General features: G+C 37.8%; 2 protein-coding genes across 2 annotated transcripts; one reads left to right on the top strand and one right to left on the bottom strand.

The window, feature by feature from the left end:
- Window positions 1-359: 359 nt before the first annotated feature.
- Window positions 360-3,900, bottom strand: lage3 (L antigen family member 3). The gene is made up of 3 exons (XM_002937932.5): window positions 3,775-3,900; window positions 2,862-2,990; window positions 360-1,325 (listed from the first exon to the last, which is right to left on the bottom strand). The coding sequence occupies exons 1-3, from the start codon at window positions 3,795-3,797 to the stop codon at window positions 1,208-1,210; spliced, it is 270 nt and encodes an 89-aa protein (XP_002937978.1). The 5' UTR covers window positions 3,798-3,900; the 3' UTR covers window positions 360-1,207.
- A 281-nt stretch (window positions 3,901-4,181) lies between these two features.
- ankle1 (ankyrin repeat and LEM domain containing 1) lies at window positions 4,182-24,228 on the top strand. Its single transcript, XM_002937942.5, has 9 exons — window positions 4,182-4,494; window positions 6,560-6,712; window positions 9,972-10,077; window positions 12,267-12,378; window positions 12,758-15,844; window positions 17,006-17,168; window positions 19,869-20,028; window positions 21,581-21,710; window positions 22,751-24,228. Exons 1-9 carry the CDS (start codon window positions 4,436-4,438, stop codon window positions 22,921-22,923), a joined length of 4,143 nt encoding a protein of 1,380 aa, XP_002937988.3. The 5' UTR covers window positions 4,182-4,435; the 3' UTR covers window positions 22,924-24,228.
- The last annotated feature ends 653 nt before the right edge of the window (window positions 24,229-24,881 follow it).

Genomic DNA, 24,881 nt, shown 5'->3' with positions numbered 1-24,881 from the left:
GTCTAAAACCAAAAAACCCAAGGACTGCCCAGTTCAAAACCAGATAGGTGGTGAACCTAGATATGCTAAGTCTTAGCTTTTATCACTATAATAGGATTACATTTCGGTGTATACAATTTGGGTGCCATCTGAAAGGCATGTATAATGCGCCCATAATTATATCACCTTTAAAATGCATTTTTCAGTCCATACTACTATTTCCCACCAATTACAACCAATGAAGCAGGCAAATAATGTTTGTATCTTCGTTCTATCGTTATAAGAATGCACTTTAACAATAACTCTGCTGTGGTTTGTACAAAAGTTTGGCACTGCCCTCTAGTGAGAAATATCATAAAGACACGTTAAAGAACAAGTAATTAACATAAGGTCATTTTATTTTAGGATGACTTTTCTTTACGCACAAGACCATGTGGGGAGAAAATATGCTGTACAGTGCAAGTTTTGAGTCAATATTTGAGGGAAAAAAAGTTTGTAAAAATGTGTAGTTTAAAGTGAAAAGACATGCAGTGTTTACTCATTTTAATTGTCCTGAAAGTGTAGTTCTAGTTCTTGTTTTTTATGCACCAATAATATTTAGGTGTGTCTACACCTGGTTATCAAAAATAAAAAACTTGCCACATAATGTAATCTCCACTTTTATGAATTCACCCTTTGTGTTCGATAGTTTTGCTCAGCCTTTAAAAACATACTTTATGACTCGCCCCTCTACAATTTGTGACATTATTTTTATTATTATCGAGCAGCAAATTTAGAAACTGGTTGCATTAAATATAGCAGAGTACCCTTATATTTGTTACTGTGACCCAAATGCATACACCAGCATTGTTAAACAGTTCAACATCTGATGTAAAAAATAATTTATTCATGTAAAATATCAGCAATGCAATTCTTATCAGAATGGTCACATACTACAAATGAAAGACATTAAAGAAAAATATATGCTAAAGTTAAAGTAGTTTGTAACCCACAAACTTATTTTTAGATTTTCAAATGTTGTCAGCAATGTGAAATCCTTGCTGAGTGGGCAGAGTCTTCCATAAAATCCCAACATTAAGGTCAAAGCAATATACCTTGATATTCTAAACAGAAGAAGGCCCTGGAGTTATGTCATTGTACATAAATCAGGGACTAGTTATATAATTTGTTCAGGTCAATCAGTAAATGCTTGAACATTCACGAAACAATAAGAATCTGTTTAATCATGTCAGGGATTATCCAGAGGAGGGCCAAATCTGTCCATAGTCAATACAACAAGTGATAGGTGTTCCAGAAAGGAACTGACAGACACACGCAGGATACGTGCTTCATCTGCTTTCCAGTTTCTGTTTAGAAAAGGAAAATATGTCAGGATTGGGTCTTTACAAACAAAGAACATTTATCATTGGTAAATGAACAGAGTAATGAACTTTAATCATTTAAAATTATGTGTGCTTTCTTATTATTTAAGTTTGGTATTATTGCCCTGAAATTTTAATATCACCAGAGTTGAAAAAAAAAAAAAAAAAAAAAGCTTGAACCCTTTTTTAGGGCTGTGGCACACGGGGAGATTAGTCGCCCACCATCCCACCAGCGAGAATGTAAATCGGTGGTGGGATGGCATACGTGACTCCGGGGAAATCGCTGCACCGCGTATGCCATCCCATCGGCGATTTACATTCTCGCCGGTGGGATGGCATTTCGGGGAGATTTTCGCGACTAATCTCCCCATGTGCCACAGCCCTTAAAGTGAATATATGGGTAAATAATTAGTTTACTTTGATATATTTTATTGCATAGTGATATTTTATTTTGCCACACAACTAATAAATGTATTTTTAGATACATCTCCAACTAAAATACACACTATCCTATTTCTTTGTTGCTTGTTGCAGCCTATTGTATGTTATTGCTGCTGGAACTGTACAGTTCAGGCTGTTGATACATTTGTAAAGTGTGTATGCTGTATAATAATGCGCCTCAATTTAATTACAGTAAGTACTGCAAGTTACAAAAAGCAACTTTAGTGTATTAAAGCATGTCAACCCCAAAAATCATTTTTTGCCTAATAAAAGAAAACATAATTCTAAGCAACTTTTCAATATTAATTTATTATTTTTAGTGCTTTAAGTTATTTGTAAATGTAACTGCTATTGAAAGCAGCATTTGCTGAATTCCTGGTTGTTACTTTCTAAACAATGTTGCAAAGGTCAGTCTCCTCCAACAAACAAGTCTGCTGCTTTGTGTAACATTGTTTCAACAGCCTGACCCACCTGACAGCAAGGACAGGCAAACACTGCTTTTATTAGTAATTATACATACAAATACTACAAAAATCATTACAAATCTGTAATGAATGTTTATTGCAAAGTTGCTTAAAATTTTATTTTCTTTTATTAGGCAAAAATTATATTTTGGGTTGACTTAACAGACATTTTTGACTCCAATAGTGCAGATTATGTCTTGTCTTTGTCTAGACTCATTTTGGCATCCTATATCATAATGAAACTATGCCCCCTACATAAAGAATTATTTTTTCACATACACACAGGTGTAAGGGCAATATCTCCCCAGCCATTTTGATTACTGCTACAAGAAGTGCCCATCAGAATACATATGAATGACACAATAGGTCACATACTACTATACTATACTTATTGCATGATTGCAGGTAATACTTGTATGACTCATACATATAAATACTTGTCAAGTAAAATACATTAAAGAGAAACAATACTTATATCTATGCACTATTTATCCATTTACACCCACAAGTCCAAAGTAATATTACCCATATACACAACAGACAGAAGAGGAAAGGTAACAGCCAATTATAAAATGAAGTATTGTATGTGGTTTTATAATGTATTGGTTGAACTTACACATGCAGAATATTGTCTGTAACACTCAGAGTTTTGCTTACACCTCCTTTTCTAGGCTCTGCATCGGGGCACAGGGAATTATAGGCTATCTCAGCCTCCTTTGAGCTTGGGAAAGGCACACAGAGCTTGCTGAATAAAAGTTATGGAATCAGTGCGGCAAAGGGTATGACTTTCTATTTGTATCTGTATTAAATGTTCCTTTGTTTGCAGTTTTCCAAGTTGACCATATATTTGTAATGTCATCCAAGTGAAATATATAACATAACAGGAAAGCACAAAACAAATGTATGTTAACATAACAAATTATTATAGCACAGCCCCTCAAAGACTTTCAAGCACATTTGTAGTAGTCTTTCATGTTCCTAGGTAGTTTGAATTACTATTCACTGAAGCAGACTATTGTGGAGTCTAAGCTGTTGGTGATCTATTTTCTTTGCTATTATTATTGGTCTGATATTCCCATGTAGGTTTCTGTGTGACTTTCTTATGACATTACAATATATTAGTTTTCACCAACCCTTGAGAAAAACTATTAAGCAAAATGATATGATCTTATGTTTTCTGTGCAGCTGCTTAAAATAGCACTATACCTAGTATTCATGTACTTAGCAAAAACAAAAAAAACTATTGTTTGTTCTGCCTGTTCTTGCCACCGTACTGCCAAGTATAAAGTTTGTCACCAATGGGTGCAAAACTATACAACACTCATTACGTCACTTTGGCTTCACGGGTTGCCATGCAAGGCCTACCCTAAATAAACGCACCAAGGCTTAAGAAACCTCCGTTTAACCGGAACATAATAGCACTGGCACTTCATTTCCCTGTCAAAACCTTTACTACTGTCCCCCAACATTCTAATTATATCTAAATTCAGTAACGCAAAGTTAAAGCGCTCCCTCCAAGCAAAGGATACAATTGCAGCATGGGTGACACCATCTTAACTATTGGCGGAAGACGGAACCATTGGAGGCTTCCCTACATCCCAAGCGCCTTTCCGGCGGTCCTGTTGATGGTTACCCAGTGCATTAAATCTCGCTGCGACACCTGCTGGCCAATGTGAAGTTACAAGAATCTGTAATAGAACAGATTCTTGGAGAACAAAAAACAACTGACCCCAGCTAAGCGATTAGTCTACTTTTTTTTATAACAACGCAGTGAATTACTGTAAAGGATAGCATGGCATATACTGGGCTACTGCATGGGTTGGTAAATGAGGTGGCTGGCGCAGACCGTAGGGAAAGGAGAGGGACGTCCGCCTGTGATATTTTGAAGGGACATGGGTGGTGCAATGGGAGATGGGCTGGGCCTGGAGAAGTGGGCTGTCCAACGCCGCTGGTGGGAAGTTTGAACCCACGATACCATTGTTCCGGGCTCCACAGCTGTCAGAAATGTGGGCTAAAGCCCCGCTGAGGGTTTACCTTGGGGCCCATTTGGTACACGCTAATCTCGGTGCAGTATAACACGCAGCGTTAGCTTTCCCTGCCGAGGCTCTTGGAACCTTTTGTTTGATTTCGCTTTGGCCAGAGTTCGGGGCCATCAGCGATCCCTGTAGTTTCCCATGTCCCGATACCAGAATGGACACGCTGGCTTTGGCTCGGCTTTTGTGCGAAGCTGTGGAGAATGAAGACGCAAAGTAAGTAAATGCAGCCAAACCCTGGAATATCTCCTCCCAATTCCTGCTTCATTCTGCAAAAGCCACACATTCATGTTCTATAGAAGCTCTAAGTATAGGACTTGCCCGGGCATATACTTTACAGGAAGAAGCAGCCTAATGTGGTATGAATTTCTTGCTGTAACTATATAAAAGTACTATACTATCCCAGTATAAAAGGTCATCAGGATACAGTTACACAGCTAATGATTATTTAAACCACAGGTTCCCAACAGAAAACATATCTATTATCTGTTATTTATATAGCACCAACACATTTCCACAGCACCTTACAGATGTTAATCATCATTTACATCTGTCCATGCCTTGCCCCAGTGCAGTCGGGAGCTTACAATCTAATTGATCTAAAGGTGGCCATACACGGGCCGATTCTAGCCGACGATATCGGTCCCTTAGACAGATTCGGCGACTAATCGGCCCGTGTAGGGGCACCAACGGGCCTGCCGACCGATATCTGGCCTGAAATCGGGCAGGTTAAAAAATTTAGTCGGATTGGGCTTTGCCTATACTCAGGGCCAAACTACCGAATTAGCCTGGATTCTCCTGATATCGCCCACCCGTAGGTCGCCAAGCGAGCGGATCTGAAGGTGTATGGCCACCTTTACACACAGAAAGAAAGCCAGCCCAGACTATTCAGTAAGTTTGTACTTACTTGGGTACAAGTGCCAAACACAGGTAGAACACAACTTGATGCGTTTCGGCACTTCCCTGTAGTAGAGTGAGTACAAATGAATAGGCAGTGGTATTTTTATGTACATGAAAAAACACCCATATGTAAGAGCCCTCAGGTCAGGTCAGTTTTCATCAAAAGCCAAGAAACCTGCCTCTGTGTTTTTAGAGGAAACCCATGCAGACACAGGGAGAACATACATCAGGACCCCAGAACTGCAAGACACAAGTGTACTGACACAGGCGCATGTAAGCATGTTCTTTTCCACCTGCGTTTGGCACTTACATTTACCTGTGTCAGAACCAGCACATTAGGGAGAATAGGATGCTTTTATTTCTGCGCTTTCCTGCATTGCACAAAGGCTCTCCAGTAGAAACCCTAAGGTCCCTATCGTGGTCACAAACTATGGTCAGCTTTATCAGTTGGCAATAAACCTGCCCGTTTATTTTTGATACATTGAAAAAAATCATGCAACCACAGAGAGCAATATTATTAGATATTGAGCTGGTGATCAGTAGCTCGCAACTGCCCAGCTTTGCCACAAATAACTGAATTAGGCTAATGTCAAAAATAGCATTTTCTTTGCAGGCAGAGAAAACGCAATCACCACCCAGAATTGCTGGAGTCTAAAGGGCTAAACTCCACAGGGGTTTTTGTTGGATGGAGTCAGATTAACAAAACACTTCCTACAAGTCAGATGTAGGTGCATGGATCACAATATAATGGGACTGATAGAAAAATCTGATGTGTAAAATACAGTATTGCCATCTGAGATGACACTCCTTTTGGGAAGAAATTCTGCATCTGCATCCCACTACATAAAATCTGATGGTGTCAGACAGGCTCTTTTTTTTCTCATTGAAATAAATTGACATTGTCAGATGGAGGCATATGAACAACAGCATGGGGTGATGCTTTAACTTCACTAAAACTAGACAGCAGTCATCTGGGCACTCCTTGCTTTAAACGTTTCATATATTTTCCATTTTATTACTGTATGACATAACAGTTGATGAAAATTACAAGATTATTACAAATAAAATAAAACGGTTAATTCAAAACTAACTTGCTTGTCCAGTTGATTTTCTAAATGTCCTATCCACCTTTTTCAGTTTAGTTATCTAACCCTCTTATATACCCACGTAATTATAGTCAATAACCATCTTTTCTAAAAAAAATACATATTTATACATTTAAAAGCAAAGTTTTCTGAGAAACAGTCTACTGTAGACATGAATGTGTCTGTCTATACTATTTTATTTTACCTGACCTAAGAGTTCAGTTTATTAGGTTTCATTGGGTAAAAGGTAATTATTGCCTTAATACTACTAATTCTACAACTCATATTTTCTCTAGGGAGGTTGAAAATCTATTAAAAAATGGGGCAGACCCAAACCTTGTTTTGCCCACTGGTATTGCAGCCATCCACCTGGCTGCTGGGAAAGAGAATGAGAGTGCCCTAAGGTGTCTAACGCTAATCCTGCAGGAAGGAGGGGATCCCAATGTGAGGTATGTTTGTCTTTTACATAACAAAACAGAGCAACCAGTGAGGTCATAGTGAGATGGGCTAAATTTACACTACTTATTTCGGTTGGTATTAAAGAAATAATTATTTTTTTCAGTTGCTTTCTATTTTTTTCTGATATTTAAGTTTACATTTTAATATTCCTCTCTTTTAGTTATCCAGGCGCAGGCTCTGAGCTGTTACAGTTTGCTACATTAGTTGATACATTTCCCATCAGCGTCTGTGGGAAGGTTAGAAACTATTGTATCAATTATAGCAGTTGCCTTTAATGAAACTCAGGGTTTATGCTTAGCAGGGCTAAAGATAAGAAATGTATCAAATAGAACAGTTTATAGAGTCTGTGAACCCCTCCATGAGCTGCTCCACGGAAACACAGTAGGTGAAAATAGAAAATTTCAATATTAGAACAAAGGTCAAGATAAAAAATAGAAAGAAAATGAGAAACGTCTGTATCTCTGGTGTACTATCTGAAAACAACTAAACTGAAAAATATGTTCAGAAGGTGAACAACTCATTTAAGTCACACATATAACCAACAGTGCTTTAAACGCTACCTTACAGGGTTTTTGTTATCTGTGCCAAGCTCCGTGTTTACTTGCTTCAACATTCCATTAACTTTTAATACAATGTAGAAAATTATATTTTAAGATAAGTCTTTATTTCTTTGTGTTTTTTAAATTATTACTACTTTATTTATATTGTAGTCCATCAGCTCTCCAGTTTGGATTTCTGGAGCTAGCCCATTGCTAGGATCCAATTTAACCTAGCAAAAGGTAGAGGGTGATTTATTATCAGCCCTGACTATTTTGCCAACCTGACTGACCCTGATAAATTTGTATGTCAAAATTTCCAACAACAGACTACTAAAGTAGAAATATGGCAGCCCCCCTTATATTATGTTATGATAGTTGTAAAACTGAAAACATGATTTTCTAGTATCTCTTTAAATAGCATATTTTATTTATCTAAGTAGAGCAAAGCACTATTATGGTTGTTTGCTAAAGGTAGTAAAATTAATATATCCATCCACAATTCCTTAAAAAGTTTATGCTTTTTTTCTGGTTTTGAACCAGAAATTCATTGTTGGGACAGCAAAGGCCTCTTCAAGAAAATTGCTTTTACTTAAGCAGTCAGCAGCATGTAAAAATGCAGTTTTCTTCCATAACAGTCCAAAAACACAAAAATAGATTTCAGCAGCAAGACAATGCGAGAAAAAACTGCAAGGACATTGGCTTCTATGTGTCTCATTCTCAAACTTCTGTAAGACTGACCATGGTTTTAAAGGACACCTATTTAAAAAAATTGTCTCACGCACTCCAGTAGGGGGAAACAAAAGTTTTTTTTGTTTTTCTTTTAAATTAAATATGATCACTCTTAGTGCTAAGCCACTAAGAGCCCATTACCTGCTACAAAAGTATTTTGTCTTGGTTTTACCCATTGAGCCTTTCTTGGTATTTGCTGCTAGGGCAGCTTCTCTTAAGGAGCACAAGACAGCCTTTAGCCGGTCCAGATGACCTTGCCATGTTTTCCTGAAAACTACAACATCATCAAGATAGAAAGCTGCTCAGGGCATTAGTTTAGACATCAAACTTAGACAATTCACAGAACTTGTGCAGGTCTACATAAAACTATATTGAACCTCATTTAGGGACCAGGACTATGAGTATGACTTATCATCTCTGTTTCCGAGACTTTTTTTAGGCGCTGTCTGGATAAAAATGTCTGCATTTCACAGGGGAAGATAACACTAACACAGGGTTAGGCAGCAAAGGTGCATCCCCAACACAAAGGGAAACTGGTTGGTCATTAACCTTCAATGTTACCTGGGCTTTAATATTTCTTTATATCCCCATGAATAAGAGGTAACTGAATAGTTAATGAGCTTCTAGCAAATAGACTCTCTTAAAATAAGAGTGGTCATGGACCCAGAATCCGCCAACTCTGGTAACCTGTTTCCCATAGACCTCTACTCTTACAACTGGGGATGAAGACGTTCCTTGATGGTTGATGTTGTTGTGGTTCTAGGAAATGTGCAGTTCATATTGGAATCGTCAGAGGGGAGACAATAGAACTGTCAAAAGGAGGTTTGATAATCTCCTTGCTATTGTAGCCTTGGCCACAATGGGAGCCGACTGCTCTGAGATTTAACCAGTTGTGTTGTCACTTGTCCTTGTCCCTTAAACAAGGGGATTCCCTTTTCCATAAGGGAGACCATGAAGTAGTTTGGGGTAATGACTGTAACTTGAGGACACTGGCTGTACGGACAACTGTAGCTGGATTTCCTTTTCTATTAAAAGATAACTTTCCACTAGTTGTCAAGCTACTGCCCTCCTGCTAGCTGAACATCTTTGGACCCACTGCTGTTTCTTAACAGACAGGACAAGCAGGAACTACTTCCAAGGCTTCTGTTACCTGATTCCTGGATTTTGGTGCAGGCTGGATTAATTTGGTGCAAAAGTACATCAAGCGCTGGGCTAAATCTCTGGGACAGATGTGTAGATTATAGCTCTGACCAGAATCTTCAGCAGTATAACTCTGGCATGAGGCCCAATATGTCCAGTAAAGTGGACTTTACTTCTTGGTAGATTTTTTCTTTGTTTGTAGAAAGGCATCTGTAAGCTCACTGCTCTTTAACAGTCAGAAGTGATTCCAGCAATATTGCCTACTTCTCCTTAGGTTATTTCTAGCCAGAGGCTACCCTTTTAAAAAATTATGAGAAATGTCTTTGAATCATCAGAATGTCTCATTTTCATTAGGAGAGGTTGAGGTGTGGTTGCTGTCTTCAGACTGGATTGTGTGGCCTGGAGTTGTGCCAGTTGCTTCTGCTGTCTGGAATGCTGATCCTGCAACTACCTGATTTGTTTGACGTGCTGATCCTGTTGCTGGATCTGTTAATGCTGCTGCTGCTTAAAAAAAACAAAACAAACTTTTTTTTTTTTTTTGCTTTCAGCCCGCTCTTACCACCAAGGGCCAGTCTGCAGATTAATAGCACACTTCTGGCACCAAATGTGATTGTACAGGTATTGGACCTATTATCCAGAATGCTCGGGACCTGGGGGTTTCCGGATAAGATCCATACCTTAAGGCTGACTAGCCTGGAGCACTTAACCATGCTACACATACCTTTTGCTTTATAGGGTTTTGCTTACCAGTCAGGATTCTATCAAATATTTAATAATCTACTGCTTATGCTTGAGTTCTAAATTAGAATTTTTGTTTAATAAAATATATTTGCTGTTACAGATCCATGGAACTGTTGACTCCTGTACATGTTGCTGCATCCTGGGGCTGTCATAAGGCACTGGTATTCTTGTTGAGGAAAGGTGGTAACCCCACTCTTGAAGATCAGGTTTGTTTTTAATGTTCTGAATGAGCTTGCTGCGTATTGCTTAATCTCCTGTCAACGTTTTCTTTCCAAAGTAAATATTCAATATGAGGGACATGTATTTCCAGTGTGCCTACAGTGTATGTGTGTGTGTGTGTGTATATATATATATATATATATATATATATATATGAGAAAGGCCGCTGTTGTGGCCGAAACGTCAGTTCCTGTGTTATTCACTTTAATAAAGATGGAATGTTTTCTTCATAAGTCCTGAGTGATGCGATCCATTTTTTGTTTATTATATATATATATATATATATATATATATATATATATAAAATAATATAGAATCCAGGATTGAGATTTGGCTAAACACGTAGGGTCAGATTTACTAAAACTCTCACGTTTCTCATTTTTTTCTTTTTAAAAATTCTAATAAACTCATCCACAGATGTCTGACATTTATTAAAAAGTCTGAACCGAACAATTCAGTGAGGAAAAAGTGGCTAAAACCACTACTTTTTCAAATTGTCAGATAAAAAACCAGTGTTAAAAATCCAAAAACTTCTATTATTATTATCATTTATTTATAAAGCACCAACATATTCCACAGCGCTGTACAATAAGTGGGTTTCATACATTGGACATACAGAGTAACATATAAAGCAACCAATACAAGAGGTGAAGAGGGCCCTGCCCAAAAGAGCTTACAATCTACAAATATATACTAAAGTTTCAAAGCAAAGAAGGATCCTCCAGGAAAGGGGAGGACATCTGCCACTGACTTCTACATGATCACTGCAAGTGTTAGCTGGCGAGTTGTTGGATTCAGATTTTTAGCTGTTTTGTTACATAGTAAATCTCAAAGTCTCAACTTTTTTTTCTGTGCATCTCTAATACATTTTGCAATTTTTTAAAATCTGAATATGCAAATAAGTGTTTGGGTTTGATTTTGTATTTGTCCAAATCTTTTGTAGAGAAGGTTGTATATGGCCAAATCCAAAAACTATGGATATGGTGCTTACCTACTATATATTGTATTCTAATTATGACATTTTAGCTGTGTCACGGAATGTGCCAGAAGAACCAGGAAAAACAGTGATATAAGATGTGATGTAAGTTAACCATGTTTTACACCCCTGCAGCCTATGGTGATAAGAAAAGGTATGTTGCTGCCTATCTTGATAACCATATATTACCTTTATTAATTTTCAAGGTCCCCATACACCTTCAGACCCGCTCGCTTGGCGACATCGCACCTACGGGTGGGCGATATCGGGAGAATTCAGGGGGCCAAAACGATATCGGCAGCTAGAATCAGCCCGTTTATGCAGACCTTAACACATACTATGGGGCAGATTTACTAAGACACGAACGCTAGGAGCGTTCATTTGAACGCTCCAAGCGTATTTTTGCCGATTGCACGATTTTTTAGTACGCTTGCGCAAAAATTTTTTAAAGGTTTTCCTGCTGTTTACAATCATTCGGTATGAAAATTTTGTGACTTTCGGATCGCCAATACGATATTATCGTGACTAATATGATTTTTTTCGTAAGCATTTTCGTGATATTTGCGATCTTCAGAAATCCGAATTTATCCCATTTGGGATTCGAACTCATGATTTCATGAATCTGCCCCTAAGAGTGTGTTACCCACTGAAAGCACTAATTCTTTTAGATGTGTGGTAACAGACTAGCTTTAAAGAAGTATGTAGGAAAAATCTATTCACCGTTTTGTAAGCTGCTACTTTTTTTTTTTATTACCATAAACAACTATAAATGAACTGTGCGCTTTACTATGTTTGTTAGTAATTTAATGTAATCAACCTGCGTGGTGTCTCAAACTGGCATTCATTTAATTAAAAAAAAAATAGGGAAGCAAATCTGTTTCTCTCCACCTGATGGAAGCGAACAAACTCTATAATCCTGTGTTTGTAAGGAAGCAGATATGCATATGTATAGGGAAATGCATGCCACTATGTAAGCAAAATGGTCTTATTTTCCATACACATTGGTTTTTAGGCACAGGTGGAAAGGGGAATATCAACTGGCCCTTGTGAAAGCTTTCTTTTTTTAAAAATGAAATACATTTCTGATAGACAATACAATTTATTTTACAAAAATACCTGCCACAATGTGTACTCTTTGTTTTCTCACGTTCCATAAGTCTAATGTGTTTGTTCTTGCGCCTCTGTTATTTTTTGGCTAAGGAAGGGAATACTGCATCAGATTTGGCGTTAATGGAGGGGAATCGGAGATGTGTTGTGGCTCTGCAGGAGTATGACAGGAGTGTGGAAATCCCATGGATGGAAGAAAACCGCGGTAAATTATTTAACAGGTCTTGTTCCTTTTGCTCTGTTTTCAGAAAAATGGAGTCCTGTGTTCCCTGAAGCCTGTAATCTTGATCAGATATCCATCTGCTGGTGGATCTTTTATGATAGTGAATGCTTAGTAACTGGTCTGATTGTAGTCATTAAGACATTTATAAAATTAAATTACACAAACAAAAATAAAGGGTCTTATGTAGCTATACCATTACCTTACCTCTGTTTGTTTGTTTGTTGCTAGCTGTAATTTAATTTAAATAATCCCTACACACATTGAGACAAAGTCTTTATCATATAGCATAAGTTTTGCAATTATTTGTTATAATTAATGGCACCAGTAAGTTCTAACGTAAAAATGAATCCTTTCTTTGCAGGTTATGGAAACTATGATGATATAACACAAATTAGCAGCATTTCTCTCCTTCTTGAGTCTACAGATGACAACTCTCCATACAGTAGCACCAAAATATATCCTTTTTCTCCTATGTGCAAGAAAGAAAATATAACACAGGGCATGAATAATGCAGTGGTGACAAGCCAACTGGATCCTCCAGGCAGGGATGGTAAAATCAACTCACAGGGGGAACGAAGTGTTGACTTGAAGATCAAGACACACCAGAAAAATGAGGGATCATCAGAACACCTAAGTGTTAGCTTGCAAACCATCCACAATGATTTCTGTGAAGATAATCTAACTGACTTTGGAGTACTGTGCAGCACCAAGCTTTCACAAACCAGCCACTGCATTGCAGATGCCTCTGATAATCTATATATTGATCTCATAGATACAGGTGTTTTACCCCAAGAAGAACAAAAAGAAAACAATAACCTGTCAAATAATTCTCAAACCTTGATGTGCAATGCGAGTAATCTGTCACAAAATGTTAATATCACCCAAAATCAAATGGAAAAGGACATTTGTAGCAATAGTACTAATACATCTGCAAAAAGATTTTTAAAATCTATTGGAGAGCTTATTCTGGACTTTTCCACCAGCAGTCGACTAATAGACTCCAATTCCCGTTCAAGACAAATAAAAGGTTTAGATGTAACGTCACCAGACCATGTCTATATCTTCAGCAAAAGCAAAACCACCTATGATGATAGCTTGGAGAAGACTTTTATTCTTGATAGCAGTAATGGTGTTAATGCAGAAGAAAAGGATCAAAGTTCCAGCAGCAATTACAACAGTTGTGAGAGTGAGTGTTTTGCTAGTCTTGGAGAAAGTCCTTCCTCATCTGAAAAGAAAAAGAGGTCAAAACGGGACTCTGGATGCTGCATCAGTCCAAAAAATAGCACAAATGTTTACAATCTAAAAAATGGTGAGGAAAAGGCAGATATTAAGATGTCAGTATTTGAAACTGATGATACTGATTCTCTAGGGCAACATCAGAATCCTGTGCACAACAGTCAATGTCCTGGAGAGAGAGACTCACAACTTCCATGCAAATCTCAGTCTGCAACACTGTGTGTAGGTTATGCTGGTGAACATACTAATTTAAATGTTAAAAGTTCAAAAGGCCAGTCAAGGAATCATATGTTTTGCAACAAGGACTTTCTTGCAAACAACAAAAGCCAAATCTGTTTGCATGATTCAAACGCGCTTAAAGATAATAATCAGATAAAACTGACTAGGGAAGAACAACACCATGTACTGGGTAGGCAACATAACGATATCATAGTTTTGACCGTGCAACAAGACGGAACATCTAATTTGATGGCTAAACCAGACATACTCACAATAGAAGGAGCTGCACATGATTTGCATGATACAAGTAATGTTAATGTAGACCATGTATTTAATAACCAGTTAAACGATATGATGATTTTGACCAAGCAGCAAATCAGTCCCAGTAATTTTACATCCACATGTGGAACCCAAATCCAGATTTATGATTCAGACACTCTTCCAATTGCTAGTCAGATACATCTGAATGGGAAAGAAAACAAGGTACTGGATGGGCAATTAAAAGATATGTTGTTTTTGACGAAGCAACAAGTTATTTCCTCTAATTTCATTGCTACATCTGACACACTTTCAGTAGAACCAGGTACAGAAGATGTGCATGATAATGCTGATCCAGAACAGGAAATTATTAAGCAGCTGAAAGATATGATGTTTTTAACCAAGCAACAAGTCAGTCACTGTAATTTTACACCCATCCCTGAAACACAAACTGAGGGATATGATTCGGACACTCTTCCAGTTACCAATCAGACAAGTCTAACTGGGGAAAAAGCCAAGGTACTGGATGGGCAATTGAAACATATGATGTTTTTGACCAAGCAACAAGTCAGCCCCTCTAATTTCTTGGCTACATCTGACACATTTGTAGTGGAGTCAACTGCAGAAGATGTGCAAGATAATAGTAATGCCGATCTAAACACAGAGCTGAGGAAAATAATGATGTTAACTAAGACTTCCCAGTCTCATCCAGATCAGGAAAAAAGCTTTTGCCATTTCACTCCTCGTACAAAAAGCCGTCTTCTTTCTTCCAGTTCTCGCTCTAGCAGTTCACTTTTTGATGAGACAGTGGAAATGCCCCAGCGAGGAAGAAGAATCCGAAGCCCAGATGCTCAAAAGTCTCCGTATGGGTCAGCCATGAGTGGCTCCAGGAGAGGTTTGTTTCATTGTAGCTTGGCATGTGACCAAGCAGAAAATTCAGCTTCATGTGCTGATAGACAGAAAATACAACAGGCAGCTGCTGTAAGAAATGTAAATATTAGCAACTTTCTAACTGATGACCTGACCTCTTCAGATACAGAAGGATCAAAGTCAGATACACGTTGCCACCAAAAATGTGAAAGCCATGGAGCAGATAGTGTGGTGTCTGCAACCACATGGCTTACAGAGGATGGAGAAGATGAAAGTTGTGGTGATACTGTCCATGTAGATAATATGCAGCAGAGCACTAGGTTGAATGACTTAGTAGCAAAAGATATACCTACAAGAAAGGTGTCACGTTACAGCTTCAGTAGACTATCTTGTGTTCTGAAATCAGATGATGGGGCACCAAACTCTTGCCAGCTTAATACAGTTAATGAGTCTTCTGTCCAAGATGTACCTCTATCTCCTGGTGGCCGGCCTTTGAATGAGAGTACGGCTGAACCTGTGGAATATCTTTATATGGATTGTGAAAGGGGCCATTCTCTTATAGAAAGACATGTTCCTTGTACAGATGAGTCTGCTACTGAAATCAGTGAGAATTCTGATGATACAATTATTTATGACTGGAGGGAGTATAAGAACAACAAGCAAAATGTTATCCAGGGACAAATAGCACCTTCTAATAAAGTGTCTGTTGAATTGTACAGACTGTCTAATAATGATATTGCAAGCAGGCTAAATGAGCTGGGAGAGGAAACAGGACCTGTAACCAGCCAAACCAGAAAAATGTACATTGCTCTACTAGATAAGCGTCTGAAAGAATCATCGGTTAGAGGATCCACTGGAATTTCAGGTAAAAAAGGCATTTTGTACTGCACCATTTCAGTGTATGTTTATATAAAAAATATTAAGGATGCACTAAATTCACATACAGTTTGGAATTTGGCCACATCCCCAGCATGCTTTGCAGGATTCAGGTGGGGGCATACAAACCCGTAAAGGGGTGGTTCACCTTTAAGTTGACTTTTAGTGTGTTAAAGAATGGCCAATTCTGAGCAACTTTTCAATTGGTCTTCATTATTTATTTTTGATTGTTTTTGAATTATTTGCCTTATTCTTCGGACAATTCTAGCTTTCAAAAGGGGGTCACTGACACCCAGCAGTCAAAAAACTTTCTCTGCGAGGCTACAATTTTATTGTTATTACTTGTTTTATTTTTCATGTCCTTTCCTATCCATATATCAGTCTCTCATTCAAATTATTCCCTGGTTGCTAAGATCATTTGGACCCCAGCAACCAAAAAGCTGCTGAAACTCCAAACTGGAGAGCTGCTCAACAAAAAGTGAAATAATTGAAAAAAACTATAATAAAAAATGAAGACCAATTGCAAATTGTCTTAGAATATTATTCTCTACATCAGTGCTGTCCAACTTCTGTGGTACCGAGGGCCAGAATTTTTCTGGCCTACATGGTGGAGAGCCGATAATCGAAGTTGGTTTTGACCACTACTCTTTTTTTTTTTTTAAACGACACCCACTTCAAACCACACCCATGTTATCACAATGCTTTAAATACCATACCCACATTAATGGTGGTAGCGCAGCAAAAACCCAAATGGTTGGTGCACACTTTAGGGATATTACCCTACATTCATATGTAAAAGAATAATATTATGTCATATTAAGACACACTCTTAAATCCTTATGGCTCCTCCTCCCCTGTGGATAGCACAGCAAACCCCAGCATATAATTACACACCTAATGGACCATATAATAACTATTTTCAAATGCTTACAAACTCCCAGAACAAACCTCTGCCAAGTTCACCTCACTCAGGCAGCACAGGGCAGGCCCTCGGTACACACAGGCAGCATAGGGCTGGCAGAGTATGGCACACACAGGCGCAGAATATGGCAGGCAGAGTATTGAACCAAAGTTGAAGATTTCTTCAAGTAAGTGGTTTTAGAAGTTGAATGTCACTTGATCTGTTATTTGACTTTAATTTTGTCTTCAGGATTCAGCCGAGAACTTTCCCTAGCTCTCCGCAGTTTTCAGATACCTGACAGTAGCACAGATGAATCTACACTATCTAAAGAATTTGACAAGCCGGATAAGAGCCAAAAGTGGAGAGAGGGGGTTCTAAAATCCAGTTTTAATTACTTGCTGCTAGACCCCAGGTGAGACACAATTCCTATTTTTACTCATTTTGCCCAGGCAGTTTTTACTGTGTTTTAGGTATTTTTGTTATATATATATATATATATATATATATATATATATATATATATATAGCAAATGGAAATTATATTTTGATGGGTTAGTAATGGGAAAAGCTATAAGATTCCTATGTGTCATAAATGTGCACTGGGGTTTAAATCTTACTGGGGTTTAAGCCTGCCCTCTTAATTGAAATCTCTGAAGAAAGCAGCTCACAAAGCACCATGGTCAGCCAGAAAATGAATAAAACTCAAACTTTATTTACATTCTTAAAAACCCAGAACGCCTGGCGCGTTTCGTGCGTACCCGCACTTAATCATAGGCATGCATTCTGAGACAGTAACATGCTATATAAAGCCTATCAATTAATGACATCACATATTTTTTCTTCTCTTTATGTGTATAAAAATGAAACGGAACGAAATAAAGAAAGATAGACTAACATGACATATACAATTCTCTGGCAACATCACTTTGAGGGAACATAACAATTAATATCAAATATAGAATTTAAACCATGTGGTTGGCGCGTGCCCAAAATAAATATCCATTTTACTTCCCTCTGCAAAAGTTTCGTCCACAGATTCCCACCTCGTTCATCTGGAAACACCCTGTCAATGACCTGAATCTGCAGCAAAGCAACATTACTATTGCAACAGTCAATAAAGTGCCTAGAAACTGGACTATTACTTTTTTTTGCAACAATGTGTGCAATATGTTCCCGCATGCTATGTTTAAGTGGACGAATAGTACAGCCCACATACTGAAGGGAACAATTCATACAAGTCAACAAATATACCACATGGTGTGTGTTGCAATTAGCGTAAAAAGCGCATGTCAAAAGAACACTTGGTCACAGTGCTTTCAAAAGCAGTGGAACGCTTGACATATGTGCACGTAATACATCTCCGCGCACCACAAGGATATGTCCCCTTAATATCAAGCCATGTAGCTTTAGCTTTTGCTGATTTCAGAACTGTTGGAGATAAATAATTGCCCAAAGTGGGGGCTGTACGTGAAACAAATTTACAACCATCCGCTACCACAGGGGCTAACTGGGGGTCATTGAGGAGAACTGGTAACAAATTTTAAATGATCTTTTTGATTCTATAAAATTGCCTACTATATGTAGTCACAAAGATGGGAACATCTTTTTTGCCCCCCATCACAAAGGGTCCCCCCCGAACTCCACCAGCCATTTCCCCAGATCTTTTATGCAACAGAAGCCCGCCTATCCATATTAAGCGTTCTCTCAAAGGCTGGTAAGAGGTGTTTCATAGTGTAACCCCGACTTAGAAAACGATCCCTTAACTGACAGGATTGCTTAACCAAACTGGCCTCAGTATTGCAATTCCTCCTTAATCGACAAAACTGTCCTAAGGGAATCCCTTTGAACTCTGTCATCCTGGATGACAAGAGTCAGCCCTCAAAAGGGAGGCTACCTATAGACATCAGTTTAAATAGACCCGCCGTGACACCTTAATTCAAGGTCCAAAAACGTGATCCAAGTTTTACCATACTCGCTTGTGAATTTTAAATTTAAATCATTCATATTCAAAAATTCCACAAATTGTGAAAAAGCATATTCAGTGCCCCTCCATACAAAAAGGAGGCCATCCACAAACCTCCTATATAACACCACGTGCTGTAATAAAGGTGCCTCACCACCAAAGATGTACAGGTTGGCATAGGTGGGCGCAAATTAAGCACCCATTGTGGTCCCGCATCTCTGGAGGTAAAAGACACCCTCAAATTTGAAAAAAATTGTGCGCCAATAAATATAAAACAGCATCCAAAATAAAATCCTTAAGAACGCTATCATATGAACTATAATTATCCAAGTGAAAAGAGATAGCCTGCAAACCTTTTTCATGGGGGATGCAGGAATAAAGAGTTGTGACATCTATCGTGCCCCAAGAAAAACCATCCTGCCACTCAAAATCCCCTAAAATCTGCAAAATATGTTTTGTGTCACGAACATATGAAGTTAAACGCAACACTAAAGGCTGCAACAAAATGTCTATAAATTCAGATAGTCTTTCATTTAGGGACATAATCCCCGACACTATAGGCCTACCAATCGGTGGCCGCTCTGCCTTGTGTACTTTCGGAAGGTGATGAAACACAGGAATCTTAACATTAGTGGGGATCAAATAATCCCTAATTTTTGTATTGATGAGACCATTAGTATAGGCCTTAAAAATCAAAGCACTAAGAATCCGTGTGAAATCATCAGTAGGGTTGAATTTCAGGATCTTATAAGTGGAAACATCACTCAATTGCCGCATTGCCTCAGCTTTGTAAGCGGCTGTATCCAAAACTACCACCATCCCCCCTTTATCCGCACTTTTAATTACCAGGGACTTGTCTTCCCTTAACTGTTTAAGTGCCAAACGTTCACCTTTGCTAAGGTTGGAGGACACATATTGATCATCTGTTTCCCTTTTTAAAGCCAACAATTGTTTCTCAACTAAGTCAAACCTCAACTTATTCATGATGTCCCTAATCTCAACCCCAACTCTCTCAACCCTCTTAATTGGCCAATTAAAAAAAGGAAAAATAAAATAGTAAATATTATCTTTGTTGCCTTTGGAATGTATCTGTATTGTTAACTACAAATTAAAAGTTATAAAGCAACAAAAATGTTGTCTGTCCTACAGAGTCACTCGGAATCTGCCTGCACGCTGTCGTACTCTTTCGAAGCCTGACTGCTTTCGGACATTCATCAGCTCTATCTTTTATGTGGGCAAAGGAAAAAGATCGCGTCCATACTTCCACCTCTATGAGGCCTTAACCCACTACAAAAGCAAGAACAAAAAGGTAAAAAATTTAAGCCCCCAAATACTTCTCGTCTTATGTTTGGGGGGCTGTAGAATTATTGACTAGGAATAATAACTGCCTTTTTATTGTTTATTATTTCTGGCTGTTCTCCCTGTGCCAAAGTTTTACCAAGTAAAAGCATGGATCATATGTGTTTTACAGGCTGTATTTGCCTCTGGAAATTCCAGATGTGTGTACAATATGAGAGGAATATATATAGGTTGTTGTATATGCTTGTGGTACTTGATGTAAAAGGGCAAAGGCTTTGCCCAAACATTGTTCATATATTTTTAAACCTGGAGGTGCATGACAGCTAATAGCTTTACTGGGAGTGTGCTTTTGATAGGAGTGTCTCTTTGAAGGAGTGGAGCAAATACTGATGGGTTCACTCTGAAAGGTAGCAGAAATTTATCACTGTAGAATAGCTGCCTAATTATAACATTGATATAGACTCTGAGGAGGGTTAAAACGAATGACTGGGCCTTTGTTCCTGCAATATTCAAAATCCATACTAAACTGATGTCAAGGTCCCAAAGAATATTTTTTTAGAAGGAAAAAATATCTGTCTACAGATGATATCTTGTTAGTTAGTGACCCCCCATGTGAAAGCTTAAAAAGAGGCAGAAGAGGAAGGCATTTTATTTAAAAACTATAAAAAATTAATTGCTCATCCTACTAAATTTGAACTCAAAGTTAAACTACCCCTTTAACTGCAATGTAATTTCACCTTATTACTATTTAAAAGTTGTCTAAAAGGGACATTAACTTATGGCAAGTACAATGTACCAAGTGCAGTTTCAGATACAACATGCATTTTACCCACAATTCAGCATCATTTCTCTGCAAGGCAGAGGTATGCCTGATATATATGGTCTGTGCATCAAAATGTCTGCATTTACGTATGCTCTTCAACTTGAATTGGACAGAATTTCACGGAAAGTCAAAATGTGTTAATTTCTTGACATAGCTTGCTGTGAGAACCCTAGAGCTACTGCTGCCTTCAGATGATGTGTTCCCCTGTGTCAATGGATGCACATGTGCAAAATGAGTAACAGAAGGCATGACAAAGGCAGCGGTGCGCAACTATACTGTAGTTCAAGAAGTGGTCTTGGATGCAACTACCTTTTAATAAATTAAGCTTTTGGCACAATGACTGTGCCAAATTTTGCAAGATAATGGTTGTACTTGTAGTAAGTAAATGAACCCCTTCCTTAAAAGTTATATTAAGAGTGAATTTTCCCTTGAAATACTTTAGCCTGTTTATGATTTCTATGCACTAATACACAATAACATTCTGGTTAGGAATACACAAAAAGACTATATTTTGTATATGGGCTGCTCGTAGGAAAAAACAGCTCAAACTTGTTTTTTCTTAAGCAAAAGACTGTTTTGAGAAAATTAATTTACTTCTCAATGGATTTATACTTGTTTACAACCAAAAAGTATTGAATACCCGTTCTATACAAGTTCATGACCTAATGCCACAGTTTGGCGCTTTTCTCAAAGGTCAAAATAAATTATTTGTTTTCATGATTGATTCATTGCTTTCCAGCCTTGTCCCAAGGTGCAGCACATTCTGGACATTTGGAATAGTGGCCATGGGGTGATTTCTCTACACTGTTTCCAGAACACCATTCCCGTGGAAGCGTATACACGAGAAGCATGCATGGTGGATACAATTGGTAAAACTTTTTGCAAAAAAAAATTGTAGCAATTAATTTTTGAATATAGTCTGGTTATGGTTTATGGGCTAGGAGGCTATGTAAGACCTGTTCAAAGAAGGGGTTACTGCATTAAAGGCGTTTTTCAAATTCAAACTAACTTTTAGTATGATGTAGACATAGATATTTAGAGACAATTTGCAACTGGTTTTCATTTTTTATTTTTTGTTGTATTTCAGTTATTTAGCTTTTTGTTTATTTGCTCTTCAGTTTGGAATTTTAGCAGCTATCTGATTCCTAGGGTCTTGTTTACCTTAGCAACCAAGCACTGGAATATTAATAGAACAAAGACTGAATAGAAAGATAAGTAATAAAAATAACAATAATAATACAATTGTAAGATCACAGAGCAATAGTTTTGCTGGCTGCTGGGGTCAGTGACCCCTATTTGAAAGCTGAAAAGATGTAAAAGGCAAATAATTTAAGAACTATAAAATATAAATAATAAAGACCAATTGCAAAGTTGCTAGAAACAGGACATTCTATAACATACTAAAGTTAATGTAAAACTTAACCATCCCTTTAAAAGGTGGCAAACTTGAAGATAGTCCAGTAACCTATAACAACCAAATGTGTATTTTTATACAGCTTACCAGCCAATGCTACCTGCTGATTCACTGCTATAGATGCTAGAAATGGAGCACATTTAGTTCTATTGCTACCCAAATGTGCTGGTGGAAAAAATCAAGTTTAAATATTATAAAATCAAGATTAAATGTATAAAGTATGCAGATACATAAGATTATGATGAATGGCGGAAGGTGTGTTTTTTACAAATTAGACATAGTATGCTAGTTAAGAAAATAAAAGGGTCATATTAAATAGAACAATTTAAATAAAGATATGGGCATTCAGGCTTGCATCAGTTTGTCTTGCTTACCCCTGGTTAATTATGTAACATAAAATAATAATCACATAATCAGTTATGAAACATAGTGTAACAGAAATATATGTTATACCTCCAACTTGGTGTGATGCAATTTTCATTTTTGGTTTTTAAGGTTTGAAGATGTTAACCAATCAAAAGAAGGGTGTTTACTATGGCCAGTTGCAGAGTTGGAGCCCCAGTCGCCGTCAGCTGCTTGGTGTACACATGTTGCACAGAGCAATGCAGATCTTCTTGGCTGAGGGAGAACGTCAGCTTCGACCCCCAGACATACGCTCAGGTTCATGACAACATCACGCAATCTCATCAGTAACAAAAACTACATAAATCCGATCAGCATGTTTGCCCAGAAAATACTTGCTGCGCAGGCACCTCCCAGCTTTGACTTTGATTCAAAAAGATCACATTTCTGTAATATCTATGAAAGGGCCCACTTTGTAAAAAATAAGCACTTTTGAAGCAATAAGTAGAACCACAATATAACAATGACGCCTAATATCCCTTCTTTACAATAATTTGTACTCCTGTTGCTTTTTTCACAAGGAGAAGAAAGGGTCTTAGGCACCCCAATGAGCTTAGTACTGCTTTCGTTTGCTGAAAATTACACCAGTTAGAGATACTATTGTAGGAGCAACACCTCACAATCCTCTTCTACTTCTTTGATCTTCTGAACCCCCAGGTCAGATGCACAAACGCAGTAGAGTGAAAAGACAGCTTTTTGCTTCCGTTTTCAGCTTCTAGATTAACCGTACTGCGTGTTTGCACCACGACTGGAACGTAGTGAAGATTTTGAACGATAAAGATAACTGTGGTGCAAAGCTCTTAAACTAGTACCACAGGGCAGCACAGTTGATAGCAGGAGCACTGTCCCACGGTCTTCAGTAACCAATTTAAATCACTGGTGGGGGGGTGTCTAACAAACAACCCGCCATTTATACCTTTCCGTTTCCTTTCTAAGATCTGTAAATCAGCAAGGAAAATAACTGATTTTCTAACACTCAATTTTATACTTGGAATTGTAGAATATTGTATATAAAGAATTCTAGAATATTTCCAATCCTTTAGAGGTGGTTTTTGAAGTGTAGTTTTGTCCTGAAAAATTTCAGTTGCATAGTATTAACTTTTATAAATGAATTGGCATTTATGACAACTAGGTATGAATTGAGGAATTCAGTGCAAATATAATAAATGTAAAATCAATTTTTAATACGTTTGGAAAGTCCAAATGTTTCTTAGGTAGGGAGTACCTACAGCTAATTTGAAAATACCTTCTTTCTTAATAAATGACAACAGTAAAATTAATACAAAATGAATTATTATAAATTATTTATTGCCGAATGTTAAAAAAAAAGCCAAATGCAAACTGAGGTCAGCATATTCATGAAATAGATGATGCAGTTTTTCCACTGTTGAAACCAAGTGAATTCAGTCCAGTGGCATAACCATCTATTTGCCAAGTTTGCCAGTAACCCAACTTCTATCTGTATCTCTCAACATTTTTCATCCATAGATTTTTTTTTATACCTACTGTTTTGTATGTTTTTTTCTTTGTCTATTTTTGTTTGTTTTATAATAAAGCTCTTAGTCTCAACATTAGCTGTTTATATACCAATGAATGTCACATTTTAATTACAGTATATGGTTGGAAGGGCATGGTTTATGATCAGCAGTAAGTTTTGTGTAGTTATGATAATGATGTTTGAGAGTTCATATCACCTAAAACTTTAAGGCTGATGTCTCACGGGAAGATTAGTTAAATCTCTGCTACCACAGGCAACTAATCTCCTCAAAATGCCTTTTTCACCTGCAACAAAGTAAATCACAGGTGGAAAGGCACACGTTGCTTAGTTTATTCCAGTTATGCAAAGTTTTCTCCTACAGGCAAGTTTGCACGATTTTGGAAATCAAAGCAACGCATAATCCTTTCCACCGGCGATTCACTTTATCACTGACGTAAAGGCATTTCAGGGAGATTAGTCACCAGGGGTAGCCAAGATTAACCATGGGTGATGAATCTCCCTGTGGCCCATGACTGAGGGCTGAAATGCACAGAGGGCTGAGATGCACTATTTGTAGCCAGCTACTTGTCATGGCTACTAAATGCCAGAAAATACCCTACCATATGCAATGCTAAATTAGCAGTATTGTCTCTTTTGTAGCTGCGACAAGTAGCTAGCTACAATTATCCGCTTGACCAACAGTGATAGGTATATTAAGGGTTTCTGGGTTACAAAAGCCTTACAAAA

Source organism: Xenopus tropicalis, chromosome 1 (genome assembly GCF_000004195.4).
Source record: "Xenopus tropicalis strain Nigerian chromosome 1, UCB_Xtro_10.0, whole genome shotgun sequence".
NCBI lineage: Eukaryota > Metazoa > Chordata > Amphibia > Anura > Pipidae > Xenopus > Xenopus tropicalis.
Note: the sequence above shows the minus strand (reverse complement) of the source record. Positions and strands in the feature narration are given on the sequence as shown.

Excerpts from the sequence above, each read along its gene's own strand:
- lage3 (XM_002937932.5), bottom strand. The coding sequence starts at position 3,797 with ATGGTGTCACCCATGCTGCAATT. Across the intron at positions 2,991-3,774 it reads GTGTCACCCATGCTGCAATT|CAAGCTCTGTGTGCCTTTCC; the intron begins GTATCCTTTGCT and ends ACTTTTATTCAG. Across the intron at positions 1,326-2,861 it reads ACAGACAATATTCTGCATGT|AAACTGGAAAGCAGATGAAG; the intron begins GTAAGTTCAACC and ends TTTTCTAAACAG.
- ankle1 (XM_002937942.5), top strand. The coding sequence starts at position 4,436 with ATGGACACGCTGGCTTTGGCTCGGCTTTTGTGCGAAGCTGTGGAGAAT. Across the intron at positions 12,379-12,757 it reads ATGGATGGAAGAAAACCGCG|GTTATGGAAACTATGATGAT; the intron begins GTAAATTATTTA and ends CTTTCTTTGCAG. Across the intron at positions 20,029-21,580 it reads ACAAAAGCAAGAACAAAAAG|CCTTGTCCCAAGGTGCAGCA; the intron begins GTAAAAAATTTA and ends ATTGCTTTCCAG.